Source organism: Denticeps clupeoides, chromosome 14 (assembly GCF_900700375.1).
Source record: "Denticeps clupeoides chromosome 14, fDenClu1.1, whole genome shotgun sequence".
NCBI lineage: Eukaryota > Metazoa > Chordata > Actinopteri > Clupeiformes > Denticipitidae > Denticeps > Denticeps clupeoides.
In genome coordinates, this window is record NC_041720.1 from 6,782,189 (window position 1) to 6,799,938 (window position 17,750).

The 17,750-nt window shown below is 43.1% G+C and overlaps 1 protein-coding gene across 6 annotated transcripts in view; it reads left to right on the forward strand.

Moving 5' to 3' along the window:
• The window catches only part of utrn (utrophin), an 80,735-nt gene that overhangs the window by 27,407 nt on the left and 35,578 nt on the right, over window positions 1–17,750 (forward strand). For 4 of the 6 annotated variants that reach the window (XM_029002431.1, XM_029002435.1, XM_029002432.1 and 1 more), the window contains 8 exons: window positions 163–277; window positions 380–463; window positions 899–1,013; window positions 1,154–1,347; window positions 1,437–1,554; window positions 4,016–4,218; window positions 6,284–6,438; window positions 9,012–9,195. In XM_029002431.1, coding sequence (XP_028858264.1) covers window positions 163–277; window positions 380–463; window positions 899–1,013; window positions 1,154–1,347; window positions 1,437–1,554; window positions 4,016–4,218; window positions 6,284–6,438; window positions 9,012–9,195 — 1,168 coding nt within the window. Of the gene's footprint in view, window positions 1–162; window positions 278–379; window positions 464–898; window positions 1,014–1,153; window positions 1,348–1,436; window positions 1,555–4,015; window positions 4,219–6,283; window positions 6,439–9,011; window positions 9,196–10,891; window positions 11,440–17,750 lie in introns of those variants that run through there. The other 2 variants (XM_029002433.1, XM_029002436.1) reach the window with 2 other exon arrangements.

The window sequence follows — 17,750 nt, forward strand, 5'->3', positions numbered from 1 at the left end:
AATAAAATATGTCAGTGTCTAAACTGGGGGCTTCAAAGTTTAAGTTGTGATTGACAAGGACTTTGTGTCACTTCTTCCGAACTTTTCAAGCACTAGGGGATTGTGGGAAAAGTTTTTGAACTGCTGAATTTTGGGTAGAGCCAGACGGTGTTTGTTTTGTAGGCTGCTGGCTGAAGACGTCCATGCTCAGGATGTGTTTACCCGCTGCAGTGATTTGTCTCAGTGGCTTGAGAGGGCGAAGACCTTGCTGATGTCACCTGACCAAGCAGAGCTCAAGGTTAGATCGCTCACCCTCTCTCTCGCTCTCTCATATTCACTTATATACTTTTCGAAACCACGCCCGGTCTCACTTCACACCTCACACTGTGTTACTCTGCAGATGCTGCAGTTGTCTCTGATGGAGAAGAGAAAAGACATGGAGGATCTGTTGTCCTGCTTATCTCAACTCCAGAAAGAGGAAAAGGTTAAAAGACACACACACACACACACCCACACACATGGCATATCCTGTCTACTCATGGAACTAAGATCTGAGGCCTTAATTGAGTAAAATCGACCATAACAACAGCGTTTCGACTCTGCAGGCGGCTCAGGATGTGAGTGAGGAGGAGGGGAGGTTTAGCAGAATCATGCTGATTAGCACCTCCAGTTACGCTACCAGCACCCCTGTAGAGGAACACGCAAATACAAACACACATTCAGTACGCCTGACAGCAGGCGTGCTGCTGATTCACAGTAGATTAATGCTAAGTTTGGAGATTGAATGTTTAGTATTCTTGCATAGAGCGCTAGAAAGATAGATGGTGTGTGATAGAAGATAGAAGGTGTGTGTGGACAGGTACTTGTCCACAGGTTAATGTTATTATTTTACTATAATAAGATTTGTGTGTGTGTTTAGAGCAAAGTGGAGCGATTGGCTATGGAGTGGAATGTTCTTGAACGTCAGCTGAAGGAGATTCTGCAGGCGTCTGTGTCGCCGTGGACACAAGAGGTCACCTTGCCACCTCTCACTGGTGAACATCTCTCACAGACACACACACACACACACACACACACACAGAAGCGCAGGATGAAGTTGCTGCTCTATCTTCAGTTGGATTTTAAAATGGATTCAAAGTTCAAACAAAAGAACCATTCCTTCTGTATCTCTCAGCAGGCCGCGTTGTAGGGGAGGAACCCACTGGTGCTCCACCCACCTCGGAGCTGGTTGCACCTGGTGACCTTAACCTTAATCAAAAGGCCACAGAGCTTGCTGATTGGCTGCAGCTCATTGATCAAATGATCCGATCGAACATTGTTACAGTGGGCGACAGCGAGGAGATCCACACCAAAATCTCACACCTCCAGGTGTGTACAGCATCTCTCTAAGTAAATGTGTATTTTAGTCATGCATCCTTGTTTATTTTAAAGTGTGCATATGTGTGTGTGTGTTGTAGGACACTAAGAAAGATCTGGAGCACAGACACCCCCAGTTGGAGAACATCTTCACTCTAGCTCAGAACATCAAAAACAAAACATCCAACCTGGACATACGGACTTCAATTACAGAGACATGTGAGACACAGACATACTCTCTCTTTCTCTGCCTCTGTCAAACAACGTTTCACTTGCATTTTACCTTTCAGGGAAACGTCTCAGCTTGCAGAATCAAGTTTAAATTCACTATAAATCTGACAGCGTGTACAGTCAACTCACCCAACACAAAGATTTAAATAGGAAAGGGAATGCAGTTAACACAGATGAAGCATGGTGAACAGGCAGGGGCAGATGTTCAGACGCTGCAGAGTCTGGTTCATTGCTTACATCACAAAGGGTGGCTGAGAGGCGAATGCTGACATTCAGGCTGTTGTGAGCTGCTAGTGAAAAGTGTTTAACACCCTTACTGTTAATTGCTGGCTAAGATAAATCATCTGTCTCGCTTTTGCAGGTTGTTAATACAACTCAGAATCCTTTTTTGTTTTCTGCCTTCGAATGGAGGTCTTATTTATCTATTCCAACTTCTGTCCAAATGAATATTTATGTTTAATTTATTTGACTTTATCATTTTAACATGTCCTCAGGACATGAATATGAATACATTTTACTTACTTGCTTACCACAAGGAGTTCCAATTCATTTAATTTCTTTTTTGTTTTTGACGCAAAATTCCATCCCTGCCATTGCCAGAACGTATTTTGCGCTCAAGGTTGGTTTAAAAGCCTCCTCTGCATCACTTGACCTCGCTATGAAATAATCAGCATGAAGTGTTCAGAGTAGAGGAGTGGTTTGATGTGAAGCTCTTTGTGCAAGACGTTTTTTTAACCCACCTGCGCTGGCAGTATTCACATTCCTGTTTACATCCTTCCTTACCTCACCTTTTATTCAGAAAGAAAGAAAAGAAAGAAATGCTGTTACATGCTGTCAGGAATCAGTCGGTACAGAGAAGAAAGGTCACAGTCGCACGACTAACAAACACAGGGATTTATTCAAAAGATGGCCCTCACACAGACATGGCACAGTAAAAAAAATCAATGACTGGATAAGACAAGACACAGCAGGGAGACAAACTGATACATACAATAAGATAATCAGGGACAAACGCAATGAACATGAAAGTCCGGTCTGGTTGCTATATAGCTTGTACCAGCATGAACATCTTTAATAAACAATAAAGTAATCTGAACATATGTCCAAATCTGGATAAATCCAAACTAAATCCCCCTCAGTGAAATACTGGGTTACTTCCATGTGTGAAGTCCCGTGTCCTGCTCCAATACCTGCAGGGCTTTTATGAGTCCCGCCTTTCGCCTGCGTCGCGCGTGCACATGTAAACAAGGAATATGTGTCCCCACAAGGCAGCTGCAGTAATGTCCATACACTCACCGTGAATTCCTGCTCTATTCACACCCGGGCTCTTTGAGGCATGGACTCAGTCCCTCAGGTTTATGTCCCAATGAATTCAAGATGCTGTTCCTTTTTGAAAGAATCTCTGGTAACTTGACCTGTGAGGACTGCGTCCACCATTACCCGCTGAGGTTTCAACTTCAAACTCCATCTACTCAGTGCAGTACAGACAGGCTGCTGGCCTCCTCTGCCATACAGGACGTCCCGATGGAGAGCGTGATGAACTGCTGTGTATTCTCAGAATGACAGGTGAATAGAGTGTCCATTACCACTGCCGCATCCCAGAGGACCACGAACGAGGAGCCGGCATAAAAATATAGCACCACGTTACTGCAGGGCAGAGCACTTTCTACCAACACGAATAAACATTTATTGTAATGCCCTCTAATTATCTATATTAATGCATAATTATTCTCATTTTTGAATAATAAGTACAGGGCCCTAATTTTTTACTCACTCGGTTACTGGCCTTCACAAATACATCCACGTTCACACTCGCGCATGCTGACTCACACACCATAACAAAAACGTCGAGTCTGGACATTAAGAACATCCATTAGAGAGATCTGACCTCCATTAGACAGAGACATTTAAAATAGGCACGCACATTAATGCACACATACACACACACACACACACACACACACAGTCTATGCACCCACGCTGTGGGCCAGGAAAAGACTGGTGCAGACCCTCATACTTTTAACCTGTAGTCACACCCTTATACAAGAGTCCATCAGTCAGCGCTGCATCATCCAGTGGGCTGCAGTCCAGCAGAATTAGTAATGGTGTGGGTTTAGACAAAGCGGCGAGTTCTACACTGATTACGTTGCGAGGACATTACGAGGACATTGCGGACCCTTCAGATGCGGGACGTGGGAGGTATTTCTTTTTGTCATTTGAGGACTCCTACAAGTGAAATTTACTGGCTCAGGTTATGAGTTGTGGGAAGTTCACAATTTTTTCTTGTTGAAACACATTTCAAAACTGTTGTAAACAGACAATGATGCATGTTTTTATTAACACCAGCCCCAGCAAGGAAGGAATTGACTATCTTGATTCCTCTTTAACGCATCTTGACGTCTAATTTAATGGCTGCAGTAATGTATGTGGTGTGTGTGTGCTTATTTAGTGGAGAAGGTCCGCAGCCATTGGGATGCCACTCAGAACAGACTGGATGTGCGGCTTCAGCAACTTGATAGCATGATCGGCCATAGCGACCAATGGGAGGCACAGAGGCAGGAGTTGGCGACTCTGATTGGGCAGAGCGAGGCTCGTCTGCAAAGCCTTCAGCAGAGCAACGAAGTATTGACCAGTCAGATCACCCACAGCAAGGTACGTTCTACACAGCTAGATGTGTTCCTAATTGAAAATAAACTATTTGTTATACTGAGTAAAGGGATAGTGGGTACATTGACTATGATTTCTGGAGATGATCAGGTATCGTGAGTTCCTAATTTTGACCACTGTCTAAACCAGGGCTATCCAAACATTATTTGGAAGGTCCCTCATCCTGTACATTTTTAGCACAACCTTATGTAACACCACATTTTACATTTTTATCAGAAACCCTTATCCAGAGTAACTTACAATGGTTACAGGGACAGCCCCCCTGGAGACACTCAGGGTTAACTGTCTTGCTCAGGGACACAATGACACTAAGTGGGTTTGGTCTGGTTCATAAGTGGGTGTGTTACCATTGTACCATTATAATACCACCAAACCGCCTCTGTGTGTCATCCCTCATTTGATGTGGTCTGGAAAACAGCTTGAGAAAGAGCTGTGCGTGACTGGTTCTGGCACAGCTTGGAGAGCCACGGTACAAAAACAGTTGATAGCTCATGAATTTTTAAACAGACTAAAAAACTAAGATCTATTATTTAAAATTGATATAAAAAAAAAACATTTTTCAGTATATTTCAGATATATTCGATCTAGATTGAGTGTGTCTTTTTAGATGTCAGGAGACACAGCAAAATAAAATTGTAACATTGTGAGAATCACAAAATGACATGAGGGCCAAAACCAATCACAAACCAGCGGCTGGGGCCAGACATTCAGCAAGAGGTAGACAGAAGAGTAGAATGCATGAGGCAGGCTTACATACGCTGGACGCCAGGGTGCCCTGGCATGAGAAACGGGTGACCACAGGTGATCGGTTCAGAGGATACTACCAGGCACCCAAGTCAACAGACAAGAGGACCCTATATATTTGTCACAGTAGTTGTTCAGGTAACAGATGTGCATCACAAGGCAGAGTGGTCCTTGAAATCCACCATTTTATTGAAACAGTTGTGATACCCAAAATTAATCTCTCTAAAGATAAAGGTGTTTTTGCTTTGCCATTTTTTTGTATTATCAGGAGGGTTGTTTAAACAGCAGTATGTAATCCACCTATCAAACCATGCATAGACTGATTTTGCAAGTATCCTTTCTTATCTGCTATTGTTGGACTGTTCCAGGATGATGCCACCTGACTGAACCGACCACCTTTGCTTTCATTTGAAGGTCACATGGCCATTTGAGTAGCTGTTAAAAGGGTGGGCGAAAGGGATTAGAAATTTGCATGTCGTTTCCACCTCTCAATTACCCTGCAATAAAATGTCCACTGTCAGTGAGAGAGTGATTTAGATGGACTTTATTTAACACTTTATTTCCTATCTTTGCTTGATGAGCACCGGAGATCACAATGTCTAAAGCTGTAATTCACTCTGTAAATGATGGGCCAGTAATGCTTCATCTGTTTTAGGACGTTTTACATAAATTTGATGGTGAAAGTCAGACAATGTTATTGGGAGTTTCTGATCACACATTTGCTGAGCCTAATGTAACAGAACAGCCTGACCAGCAGGGGGAGCCTGAGACTTTTACCTGATTCTTATTGGCTGGATGGTGTGATGCACAGTCACTGTTGGCTTTATTACACTTTTCCACTTTCTCTATGTAAAGTGGATTCAAGTCAGTTGTCTCAGTTGATGTAGCAGGGTGGTAGAGGCCTAGTGGGAAAGACGCTCACCTATGAACAAGAAGACCCAGTTTCAAACCCCACTTACTACCATTGTGTCCCTAACTTAGACACTTATCCCAAGACACTGTCCCTGTAACTACAGATTGCAAATTGCTCTGGATAAGGGTAAACCAAAAAATGTAAATCGTGCTGGCCATGGAAAAACCACAGTAAACCACATCAGTGGTGAATGTGAAGTGTTGCAGCCCACAATTTGCTCCATGTTTTCACTTCCTGACCCTCACTGATCATTCATAAGAGTTCTGCTCTATCCCCTGAACTCTGACCCAGAACCTTCAATCATATTGTAATTACTGCCTGTAGCAGCACATGTTTGCTGTAATGTCTTGGTGGTAAGGTGAAAGGTGACAGGCCTTTTTTCCCCCCCCTCAGATGTTCCTGCAGGACCTTGGCAAAGGTCACATAGCTGTGGCAGCATTTAACGAGCTCTCTAATCAGCTCCTGCGTGACTATTCTACTGACGACACACGGCGAATCCGAGAGGTCAACGACAAGCTCACCTCAAACTGGCATTCGGTTAAGAACAGGTACGTACACACACACACACACCATCAACATCACAAAGAGTTATAAAATAGGTCCTTCTTTCATTTTCAAGGCCCTTTCCTTTATCACAGAAAGAACTAAAAAGAAACTGAACTGATAGAACAATAAAATGTTATATTGCATATGTGAGGGTCATATTTTATTATACCAGGTCCCTTTTGGAAAATGAAAATTGCCCTTTCCCCCTACTGTTTTCCGCTCCAGTACCCGTACTTTCAGTTAAGTTGAGTTTTGGTAAGGACCCAAAGGTACTTGGTGGTGTGTCTAGCAACACTGCACATTGCTGACAGGTTGCAAATTGCATCATGCAGTCTGTGTGTGTGTGTGTGTGTGTGTGTGTGTGAGAGAGAGAGAGAGAGAGAGAGAGAGAGAGAGAGGGGCGAAGTATACAGATGCACCGCTCAACATCTGGAGAGTGGATGAGATTCAATGAGAGTTGAACGCGTTTTTAGGAAACCAGATGGTTCTTCAGTAATATCGCCGCACATTGGGGAACCGGGCTGCATCCATGACATGGAACTGTACTGTTCCAATCGGAACATTTTTATTACTATCAGTGATCCTGCCAGCTACTTCCAGAGATTGTGGAAATATGTAGTGGTTCCAGCTTGTTCAGTAGAAAACCATTCACCATCAAACAATTACATAAATAATGAAAGAAAGATATGTCAACACAAGGTGGAAATTTTCCTTTATCCTGCAAAGCATAACATAAAATGCGACAAGAAACTTAGGACTTTCCTATTTCATAATACACTGCTTAAAAATAAAGAGAACGCATCCTAGATCTAAATGAAGGAAATATTCTTATTAAATACTTTGTTCTTTACATAGTTGAATGTGCTGACAACAAAATCAAATTTAGCAACCCATGGAGGTCTGAATTTGGAGACACACTCAAAATTAAAGTGGATCAACACACTACAGGGTGATCCACCTTTGATGTACTGTCATTAAACCAAGTCAAAATGAGCCTCAGTAGTGTGTGGCCTCCACATGCCTGTATGACCTCCCAACAACACCTGGGCATGCTCCTGATGAGGTGGTGGATGGTCACATGAGGGATCTGCTCCCAGACCTGGACTAAAGCATAGAGACATGATGTCCCAGATGTCCTCAATTGGATTCAGGTCTGGGGAACGGGCGGGCCAGTCCATAGCATCAATGCCTTCGTCTTGCAGGAACTGCTGACACACTCCAGCCACAAGATCTAGCATTATCTTGCATTAGGATATTGCAACCACACTAGGATATGTTCTCAGAAAGGTGCTGAGGATCTCGTCTTGGTACCTAATGGCAGCCAGGCTACCACACCATTACAGACCCACTGCCAAACCGGTCATGCTGGAGGATGTTGCAGGCAGCAACCCCCACCTGTGTCCTCATACCTTTCTGACTGTTTGAGCAGACACATGCCCATTTATGGCCTGCTGGAGGTCATTTTGCAGGGCTCTGGCAGTGTTCCTCTTGTTCTACATTCCTTCTGCTGGGTTGTTGCCCTCCTATGGCCTCCTCCACATCTCCTGAGGTACTGGCCTGTGTCCTGTTAATGCCTCCATGTTTTGGACACAAAGCTGACAGAGTCAGCAAACCTTCTTGCTACAGCTCACATTGATGCACCATCCTGGATGAGCTGCACTACCTGAGCCACTTGTGTGGGTTGTAGACTCCGTCTCATCCTACCACTAGAGTGAAAGCACCGCCAGCATTCAAAAGAGACCAAATCATCATCCAGAAAGCATAGGAACTGAGAAGTGGTCTGTGGTCACCACCTGCAGAACCACAAATTTATTGGGGATGACTTACTAATTGCCCATAACACCATTTGCACAACAGCATGTAAAATTGATTGTCAATCAGTGTTGCTTCCTAAGTGGACAGATAGATTTTTCAGCAATGTGATTGACTTGGAGTTACATTGTGTTTTTTAAGTGTTCCCTTTATTTTTTTGAGCAGGTATTTCAGATACCACATATGGCAATAGAACACAAGTTAAACATACGGTCTCCTTACTATTAACATCACTACATTACTGGTATTATTCCTGCATATTGCCAAGAGGCATTCATCTCTCACATAACATACAACTAAAGTAAATCTTAGATATGTGAAATTTTTAATGGATGTCTGTTTGTGAACTGAGGGTCAAACTGAACTTACATGGAGAGATTTGTTGTAATCCGGTTGATTCCAATTGATTTGTTGTCATGGACTCAAAGCCCTTTGAACCTGAGACTTTGTGGTGTTCTGGTTCATCTGCGAGTGTCTTACCCACTAGGCTACTACAACCCCAAAAAACTTTCCCATAACATGTTTTGCTTAAGCTGGTCTGATGGTCCCAACTGCTGATCAAGGTGATGACAGGATAACAAGATATTATTCATTTTTAACTAATTATTTTAGCTACAGCCTGACTGAAAGGTCAGTGACATGGTTTGACATTTTCTGTAAATGAAGCTTGGTAATCAAATGCTTGTTGATACTGTTAATAAAAAGACTCACACACAATGTACTAAATGCTTATGTACTCACCTGTATCTGTTTTTGGGTGTAGAGCCCGGGACACACAGTCCTTGTTGGAGGCAGACCTGAAGGCTCTCCAGTCATCACTGAGGGACATGGAGGCGTGTCTTAAATGGCTGCCGGAGCCGGAGACCACTCTCAATGTTCTGGGCCACGCCTCTCAGAGGGAAGAGCTAGACCCGGTTCACATGAAGGAGCTCAGAGGACAGCTGGAGGTAGGGTGTTGGGTCTGTGTGTCCATGCATAGTTTAAGGGAGTATATGAGTGTGCTGCCATGGTGATCGGTCAAATATCATACATTATACACGCACAGACACACTATTTTCATGGAGTGATTTCTGTATGTATATTAGATTGTGTGTGTGTGTTGGTAAAATGTTAAAATATGACTGGTGTCATCACCTTCTTCCTCTTTCGCTATCATACTTATTTTTTTGCCTCATTGTGAGGACCAACCAATGCATATTAAATTTACCTTCATATAAGAAGACTCTCCTAAACCCACACCTTACCCCAAACTTTTTTTAAAATGTTTTTTTTTTTAAAAATAACCCTTTTCTCTGTCAGTCAAATGTCCTGAATTTCACTGAAGTGCGGTACAACAACACAGACGCACACCTACCATCGTCCTGCTTTCCTCCTGGGACTATAGGGGTTACGTTTCTTTGTAAATTCACTGTATTTGTGTGTGTATGTGTGTTAAGAGAACAGAAAGCTCTGTGTGTCAATGCTCCATCTGAAGAGGTCATGTGATGGTGGGTTTTGGAGAAGCTTTGTTGAGTTGGGCTGCAGTGCATACGGCTGCTCTCTCAGCTCTGCTCAGATCTGAAGATGAATGTGGGTTTCTTCTCCAGGCGCTGTGCCGCGTGACGAGTGTCAGTGCAGGCTGGATTTGCTCAGTTTAGATTGTTTCCCCATAAAATAACTTAACAATGTACTAATGTAACGTCAAAATACTTTGTGCTTTTCATTTTTTATCAGAAGTAGTCTGGTTCTGCGTAACTTCATTTTGCCAGCTCTGGTTACACATTTAAACAACGTTTAATATGTGATAATTAATTCAGCCTCCCAAATTATTAATGGAGACCAGAGAGTGGTGGAGAGTACTGTTGACTGGCACGCCTCGTTGGCATCGCCACCTAGTGGTGCTTCCATAAATGACACTTGAATTAAGAATTAAGAAACGCCTTTATTAGTTAGGTATTAGTTAGGGTGTGTTTATTTATGGAGTTTGTATGTGTTTGTAATTTGTGATGAACGGTAAGCCCTTTTGCTTCAGATATTTCCACTTATATCACAGTTTTTACTTCACTAAAGCACTTTTACAAGCTCTTTCTCGATCAAACAGGACCAAGTGTAATAAACGTAACACATGGAATATTAAATCTGAAAATAAAGCATCTTGAAACTTAGAACCCAAACATAACCTTTTTATTTTCGTATAGAAATTGTCTACAGTAAATATTTTAAAATCTGTATTAATTTGAATTATTAGCAAAATGGCACCATATCTTTGGAGGACTAATGATATTCAGTAAGATATGGTGAAATGATGCGAGTGTTTGTGTGTGTGCGCGCTCACTGAGGGACTGTATGGGACAGAGGTCACACAGCAGGATAGCGGTTTAAGCGGTGTTTGGATTTACAGTAATCCGGGACTATGTTTTTATATTTTTTTTGCAACAGTAAACGTTGTAAACAGAGTAAACAGAAAATCGCCTGCTGAGTTGATGTCCCCTGTTTTGTTTTTGTCCCTGTGTCCAGATCCCTGTAGAAAGGAGATATAAAGGGCTGGTAGAGGTGGGGGGTGGATGGATGGATGGAGGCTGATTCTCCTCTGAGCTCTATTGTGCACCATCCCCTCTCTCTCTCTCTCTCTCTCTCTCTCTCTCTCTCTCTCTCTCTCTCTCTCTCGCTCAGTGTCAGACTCTCGTTCTCTTGCTGCTGAAATGTCATCTGGCGTTTAGAGCCGTTGTGGAGGGAGACGCTCGCCTGGACTCTCCTGCTCTTTTCTCTCCTTCTCTCTCTCTCTCTGCCGGACCAGTCCGCCTCTCTTCTCTTCATCAGCTTTGCTCCTGTGTTCACTCTTTTTGCGGTTTGATTTCTTTTTTTGTCTTCGCTTTCCCGGGACTCTTAATTTATTTATTTTTTATTTTTTTAAAAAAGAGGAAAGCCGTGCATGTGTTTTCGTGTGTTAGCGCTCGCATGAGACAGCGGGAAAGTGTGTGAGGTGCAAGCATGCCGGTCCCGGCTGAACGGAGGCAGCGTGTCTTGTGCGACAGGAGTGTGTGCATTATGCTCGAGCGAAGTATGTGGGCATGTGAGCTGTGAGTGTGCGTGTATGCGTGTGAGGGAAGATGATGTCGGTGATTCAGACTTCGCTGCAGAAAGTCCTGGTGTTTCTGCAGCGGCTTCAGAGGATCGCTATCAACTCGCCCCGCTACCACAAACTCTACAAGGTCAGTGAGAGTGGTGAAGAGTGTGTGTGTGATGATTTTTACAGGTGGTGTGTGAAAGAGTTGGTCTGTAAAGATTATTGTTGGAACATTAAGTGTGTATTAAGTATGTGTTTGTGTGTTTAAAGTTTGGTTTTGGTTAAACTGTTCATTTTTCGCCATTGCGTTTATTTCTGGCTCATAAATATCAGCGCAATCCAGCAGTTCCTCTCTTCATCCCTCATATTGTCAGTTACAGGTGTGTGTGTGTGTGTGTGTGTGTGTGTGTGTGTGTGTGTGTGTGTGTATGTCTTACTCTAAACAGGACAAATGAATAATCAGCAGCAGAAGTGGTTTTGGAAAACCGATGAAAGCAGTTGAGGCTGTTGAAATCCAGGATAAATTCAGGATAAGCTTTTTGTATAGACACAATCTGTGTGTGTGTGTGCGTGCATGCAGTTTATTAAAGTCTGTTCCCCCTCCTTATGGGCTGAAGAATTGAATGATTTTTTTTTTTTTCAGGCAATGCATTTTTGGTTTAAATTAATATTTGTGCGTGTTCTATTTTTGTGTGTGTGTGGGTATGAGAGGGAGAGAGCGAGGGGGAGTGCATAGGAGGGCATATATATAAGAATGTTTGTGTGTAGCTGGTGTGTGTGTACGGATTTGTAAGCTAAAATAGAGTTTGTGTGTGTGTGTGCGCGCGTGTGTGTGTTATATGTTGGATAAAAGAGAGTGAGATGAGCAAGCTGGTTCAAAAGGGGATTTTTAGGGATGATCCTCGCTTGTTTAGCCATCTTTTCACTCTGAGCCCTCACTCTGTCAGCATTTAATCAGACTTGATTCACCTTTGTAGGCACCATTACCCCCTGTCAGAGTCCCGCCAACACCCCTGCACTGCTCTGTGACCTGACCAACACGCTAGATCTTCACACACACACACACACACACACACACACACACACACACACACACACACACACACACACACACACACCATGCATTACCAGTATCCAGATGGTTTAAGATAAAAGTATGTTATTTTGACAAAGTGATTGTCCCACTTACTGTATTCTCTAGATATGTATGCAGAGCCACACACACTCGCACACCATCACCCATTTTATGCTCAGTTACACCCTCGACATGGAATCGGTCAATCTGTAGACTCCTGAATCATGTTAAGTGTGTGTGACTTGTAGGGACCCTAGGTTTTCAACATCTTCAAAAGAATAATGCAAAGTAAAAGTGTTTCTTTGCTGAGGTTTCAGTGAGTATTTTCCTTCTCTTCACTGTTAAAAAGTCAATAAGACTTCCATTCCCCACAAAGATATTGGATAAGCATACACATGCACACCGATTGAGACATGGTTCCTGGAAATGAGAGATTTTAAAAAGGAAAGGAGCCGTGTTTCTTCAGAGACGTTCCTCTATCGACCAAGACCTCCGTTCAGCTTCTAACTAATGAGCACTGGGAGAATACGCAGCATTCCACACAGTAATACACATAACACACATACACACTAGTTTTAATCTTGCACTCTCATTTCTCTCTCATCTCGTAATGTATCTTGGCCCCACACCAGTCCTTCCATTCTGTTCTTTTTTTTTTTTTTTTAAAACTCCTCCCGCTTAACGCCCTCTCTTTTTCAGGCTTTACCCATTATCACATTTTTTTTATTTGCAGGACTGTAGGCGAGCTGCACATTGTTTTTCCTTTTGTTGATGGGCTCCGACCCCCAGTTTCACTTAACTGCCATCAATTGTCTCCGCTGCGAGGGTCTGCTCGACAACAGGATTTTTTTTTTAGGCACTGTACAAGATGTAACATGTTCAAAGTGTGCTCAAATGTCATAATGACAATTTGCCCATCAGATGTCTAGAATTTAATAGCTGATAATGTTTGTTTTGGTAATGGATGTGTTCCTGAGATGTCATAAATAATCACAGATCATCTAAAAGGACTGAGTGGGTAGGGGCTGTGGGATATGGAGAACTAGAAAACAGTCCTTTCTTTTGTCCATCTCTTCATTTCTCATGATGTTGTTTGTGTTAGCAAACATGCACTACATCTTATTATGGTGCCACAAAAGCCAGGCCTCTAGAGACCCTTCTGTAGACTGCATGTCCGAGAAAGGTATTTGGATTTATTCATGATTGTCCATTGAGAACTGGAATCCTATTGGACATCCCAGAAATAGTGACCCACCTTGTTTCGATCAATAGAAGTAAGTGTGCAGTGACTGTTGTCCACAGGCAAGGTTTTGGTATTATGTTGTGTTGTTTGTAGTGTATCTGCTTTTAGCTCCTGAAGATACGTTTACTGCAGGCTTTCCATCTGGAAGCAAGGAGGCAGTAAGCTGCACGGTTTTTGGATTGTTTGTTTCTTGTGAACAACCATTTTGCCTGTTTTCTCTGTCTTCATTACACTTGTGAAAATAGGGATCCGAATTAACTGAGTGCAACAGATGGTACAACATTTGACCATTTCAAAGCAGAATATTCACCATTTAATCACTTCTAATTTAATTAGTTTCTTTGTGGAGGAAAAAAATAGTATGCACATCACAAAATGTACACAACATATGCATGGTTGGCCTGCCTTTTGTTGCTGGATTTTGAGACAAATGCATAGTCCTTTAGTCCATAGTTATATTTTTATTGTTTTAAAGAACATCGTACTGTTTGGCTAGATATTCGCAGTCAGACATCTAGTGATGATTCCTTAAATTGCATAAATCTTGCAGATTATGTAGAATCCATAGAGTTAAGGTTTGTTTTCATTCTTTCTTTTTACACCTATGTATTAATAGACTTTGGAACATTTTTATAATAATTGATGTTGAAAACATTTCGTGAGTAATGTTCTGCCATGACAGGCGCCCGGGGAGCAGTGTGTGGGGACGGTGATTTGCTCAGTGGCACCTTGGCGGGTCCGGATTCAAACCGGCAACCTTCTGATTACGGGGCCGCTTCCTTAACCGCTAGGCCACCACACTTTTCTAACACAATTTTTTTTATTATATTATACCAAATACACAGAGTGGGGTTGCCGCTCTTGTCCACACCCACAACCAGGTTTACATTTAGATAACAAAGATGGCCTGACCTTGAAAGATAATTGAATCAAGTAAAGCAGATGTCTGTTTTTAGAAAGGACAGCACCTTGCTGAAGTTCACCGCTCATGTGCTCTCATATAGATTTTATTTGTGGCTCGGAGTAACTAGGCCTATTGGCCGCTGCCCTATTTCTTTTGAAAAAGCCTTTTTTTCCCCCTCATTCTTCCAGAGTCTTAATGGGTCTTCTGCAGGAATTAAGAATGCAAGTCAGAGTGTACTGTAGCATGGTGGAGCTATTACTCACACTGTCCTCTTACTCAGTGCTTTCCCTCAGCTTTACAGCAGCTATTAAAGTGTCACCTTATAATATTTCATGAGTTACCTCTCTGTGCTCACCTCGTCCGGTGTCTTCCGGTGTCTGATCGCAAATATTATGTGTCAGTTTTCCCAAACATTCAAACTGCTTCTGTAATTCCTGTTGTCACGTCCAACCTTCTGACCTGTGCAATGCTGGAGATTGTCTCGGCCCTGCAAGTATATTGAAAATGATGCATCACAGTGAAGGTGGTACCCCCGAGAGTTCATAAAGGCGGGAACGTAAAATATGAGGTATACGTCTATGTTATATATAAACAATCCTTTCATCAATTTCCTTCATATTATTATTTTTCACAATTGTCTTGTCCCCATATAGGGTAGGGACATGGACATGTGAAAGTTGTAACACTGCTGGCCGACAGACAAAATGGAGAGAGGGAGAAGTATATCTGAAAACCGGTTTATTTTACAAGGAGGTGATTTAACAAACAAGACCAGGACCAACACATGGCACACAATACACAAACGAAACCTCTCAGACTCCTAGGCCTCTCCCCAAACTCCTATTGCGCCTGGAACTCCGGAAGTGGACAATTTAGAAAGAAAACAGCCAATCACCGCACCAAGGTGGAGCCAGTAAGCCCCGCCATCTCAGGAAAATGGAGTCACCCACAGACAACACCACATACATAGGAACGTAACAACGACTGTTTGTGTGTGTGTGCACTTTCTGAAGTGCTGATTCATTCCATCTCGTTTCTCTTGCCGTTTACTCCAAACGACTCTCCTCCGAGGTTATCCGGAGACCCCTTGCGTTGACCTTGGCCCAGTCATTAGTCCATTAGTACCATTTCTGACCCTGGCCCTATGTGTGCTGTTTAATATGCAGGCTATTTATAACTCTCTGTGTGTGTTAGGTCTGTATTGAGCAGCACTGACAGATTTGGGGAAAAAAAGGGAACAAAGGCGTCATCCAGTCACACACAGATTAAAAATAAGTCAGTTTAAAAATAGAACAGACCCCGCCCACTGGGACACACGCAACAACGTAGTCAGCGCCGTCATCATTCTCATTCGCAATTCTCCTTTTCTCCTCTTCTGAAAAGATTCAGTGGTGTGATGACAGCAGACCCGTCAGCGCCTGTGCGGTGTTTGTGTGGGACAACTGCCGGGCTGTGTTACTTAAATTTGATATGTTGTGGTGTCTGACAGTCCTGACCGTATCCGATGGATCGGGGGGGGCAGAATCACAGAGCCAGTAATCCGCAGCAAGGAAGAGGCACTTTACCCACGTTTATGCATGTATTTGGTGACCTGAGAAAACAGCCAGCCTGTCGCTGTCAGATCGGTTGTTCGGCGCTGCAGGAAGTGTCATCAGCCCACTACACTGGTTTCAACCAGGAGTAACTTCCATTCTGATTTCACTGAGTGTGTCTGTTCTCTATGTTGCTCTTTCTGGTATTAATGAAACATAATCTATAATTGACATTAATTGCGGTTAATGCAGTGCTGTTGATTGCCCCGTTGCAGGGGTTTTGGGGTCACTTTGGTCACTTTAGTTTCTGTGTGTTTACGGAAGAGCATGGAACCCCTCCTTTCTCTGGATAAGAATGTGGTTGTAAACTCCCAGGTGAGTGGATCTGCACACAGACCAATTATTCCCCCTCTTGGAAGGCGTTAATCTGGGTGACATTAAATAACCCAGTAATGCCATGCGCCACGGGAGCAGCTGCTGAACGGCGGAATAACAGGATTCTGCCGCCCGCCGTGCTCCCACCGTGGTGTTTGCTGAGACATCCCTTCAACGTCCAATGTCTTAGAATTGGGATTTGAATAATTCAGGAGCATTTTCACAGTTGCTTAGATGAATTATTTTGCAATATCAGTACTGTGTTTTATTTAATTTGTCGAGGTTTTTCGATAGATGTATTTTTGAATTGTTAATATTTCTGTTTGCAAAGGCTTTTTTTTTTTTTTTTCGTTATAATATGAGGAAGCACCACTAGATGGGGTGATTTGGAATTTTGGCTTGATTGATGCCTGATTGGAAATTTTAAATTTGTGTTTGGCCTACAAATAGACAATTAGTACCCAAGGTTGGTTTTTATATTTACTTGTATCACCCTCATATTGAATGAACAGGAACTTGATGAACTGGAAGCCATTAGTATAATGGCGCACACACACACACACACACACACACACACACACACACACACACACACACACACACACACACACACACACACATGTTCATATTCTGTGGAATTGATCAAATGCTCAGTGTGTTATGAGACCTCACAGTAATCAGAGAAAATTCAACTTTTACCAAATTTTCCTTAAAGCTTCACCACTCGTGGTGTAAGTCTAAAGAAAAGTGTACACAGCCTGAAAGAGAAGTGGTTGGAGGAGGCGTGCACCCATGCCTTCATCGGGGAAATAATTGTTCGTCTTGAGGATGCTAATAGAGGCCGGGTTAACGATTTTTTTTTTTCTTAGCTCTTTAGCTTTCAGCCGCCCCCCTCAGTGCGGAAACTCGGCAGGATGTGAACGAGAGCCAGTGGCCAAAATCGTTTCTGGGCCAAAGGCGCCGTTTGTCAGACTATCACGTCTTGCCAGCGGGAACGCATGACAGCGGCCCTTCCAGCTAATACTCTGTCTGGTGGGGCAGAGCCGCTGTGCATTGTGGGAGAGATGCGAGCTCGCAGTCTGCAGCCTCTGGGCATGCAGGGTCAGTGGCGTGGAAAAGTGGAGGTGCCGGAGCGAGCTGGCGAAGCTGAACCGGACGCGGCTGATATAGAACGAGCTCTTGTTTAAAGTCAGCATCCGTTGTCTGCAGACTTAGTGGGACTGTTGACGAGAGAGAGAGCATCATTAGACGGAGCGGGGGGATGGAGGGAATTCAGAGAGTGAGAAAGAAAGAAGGAAGATCTCCAAAACAATGAGAGAAATGGAGG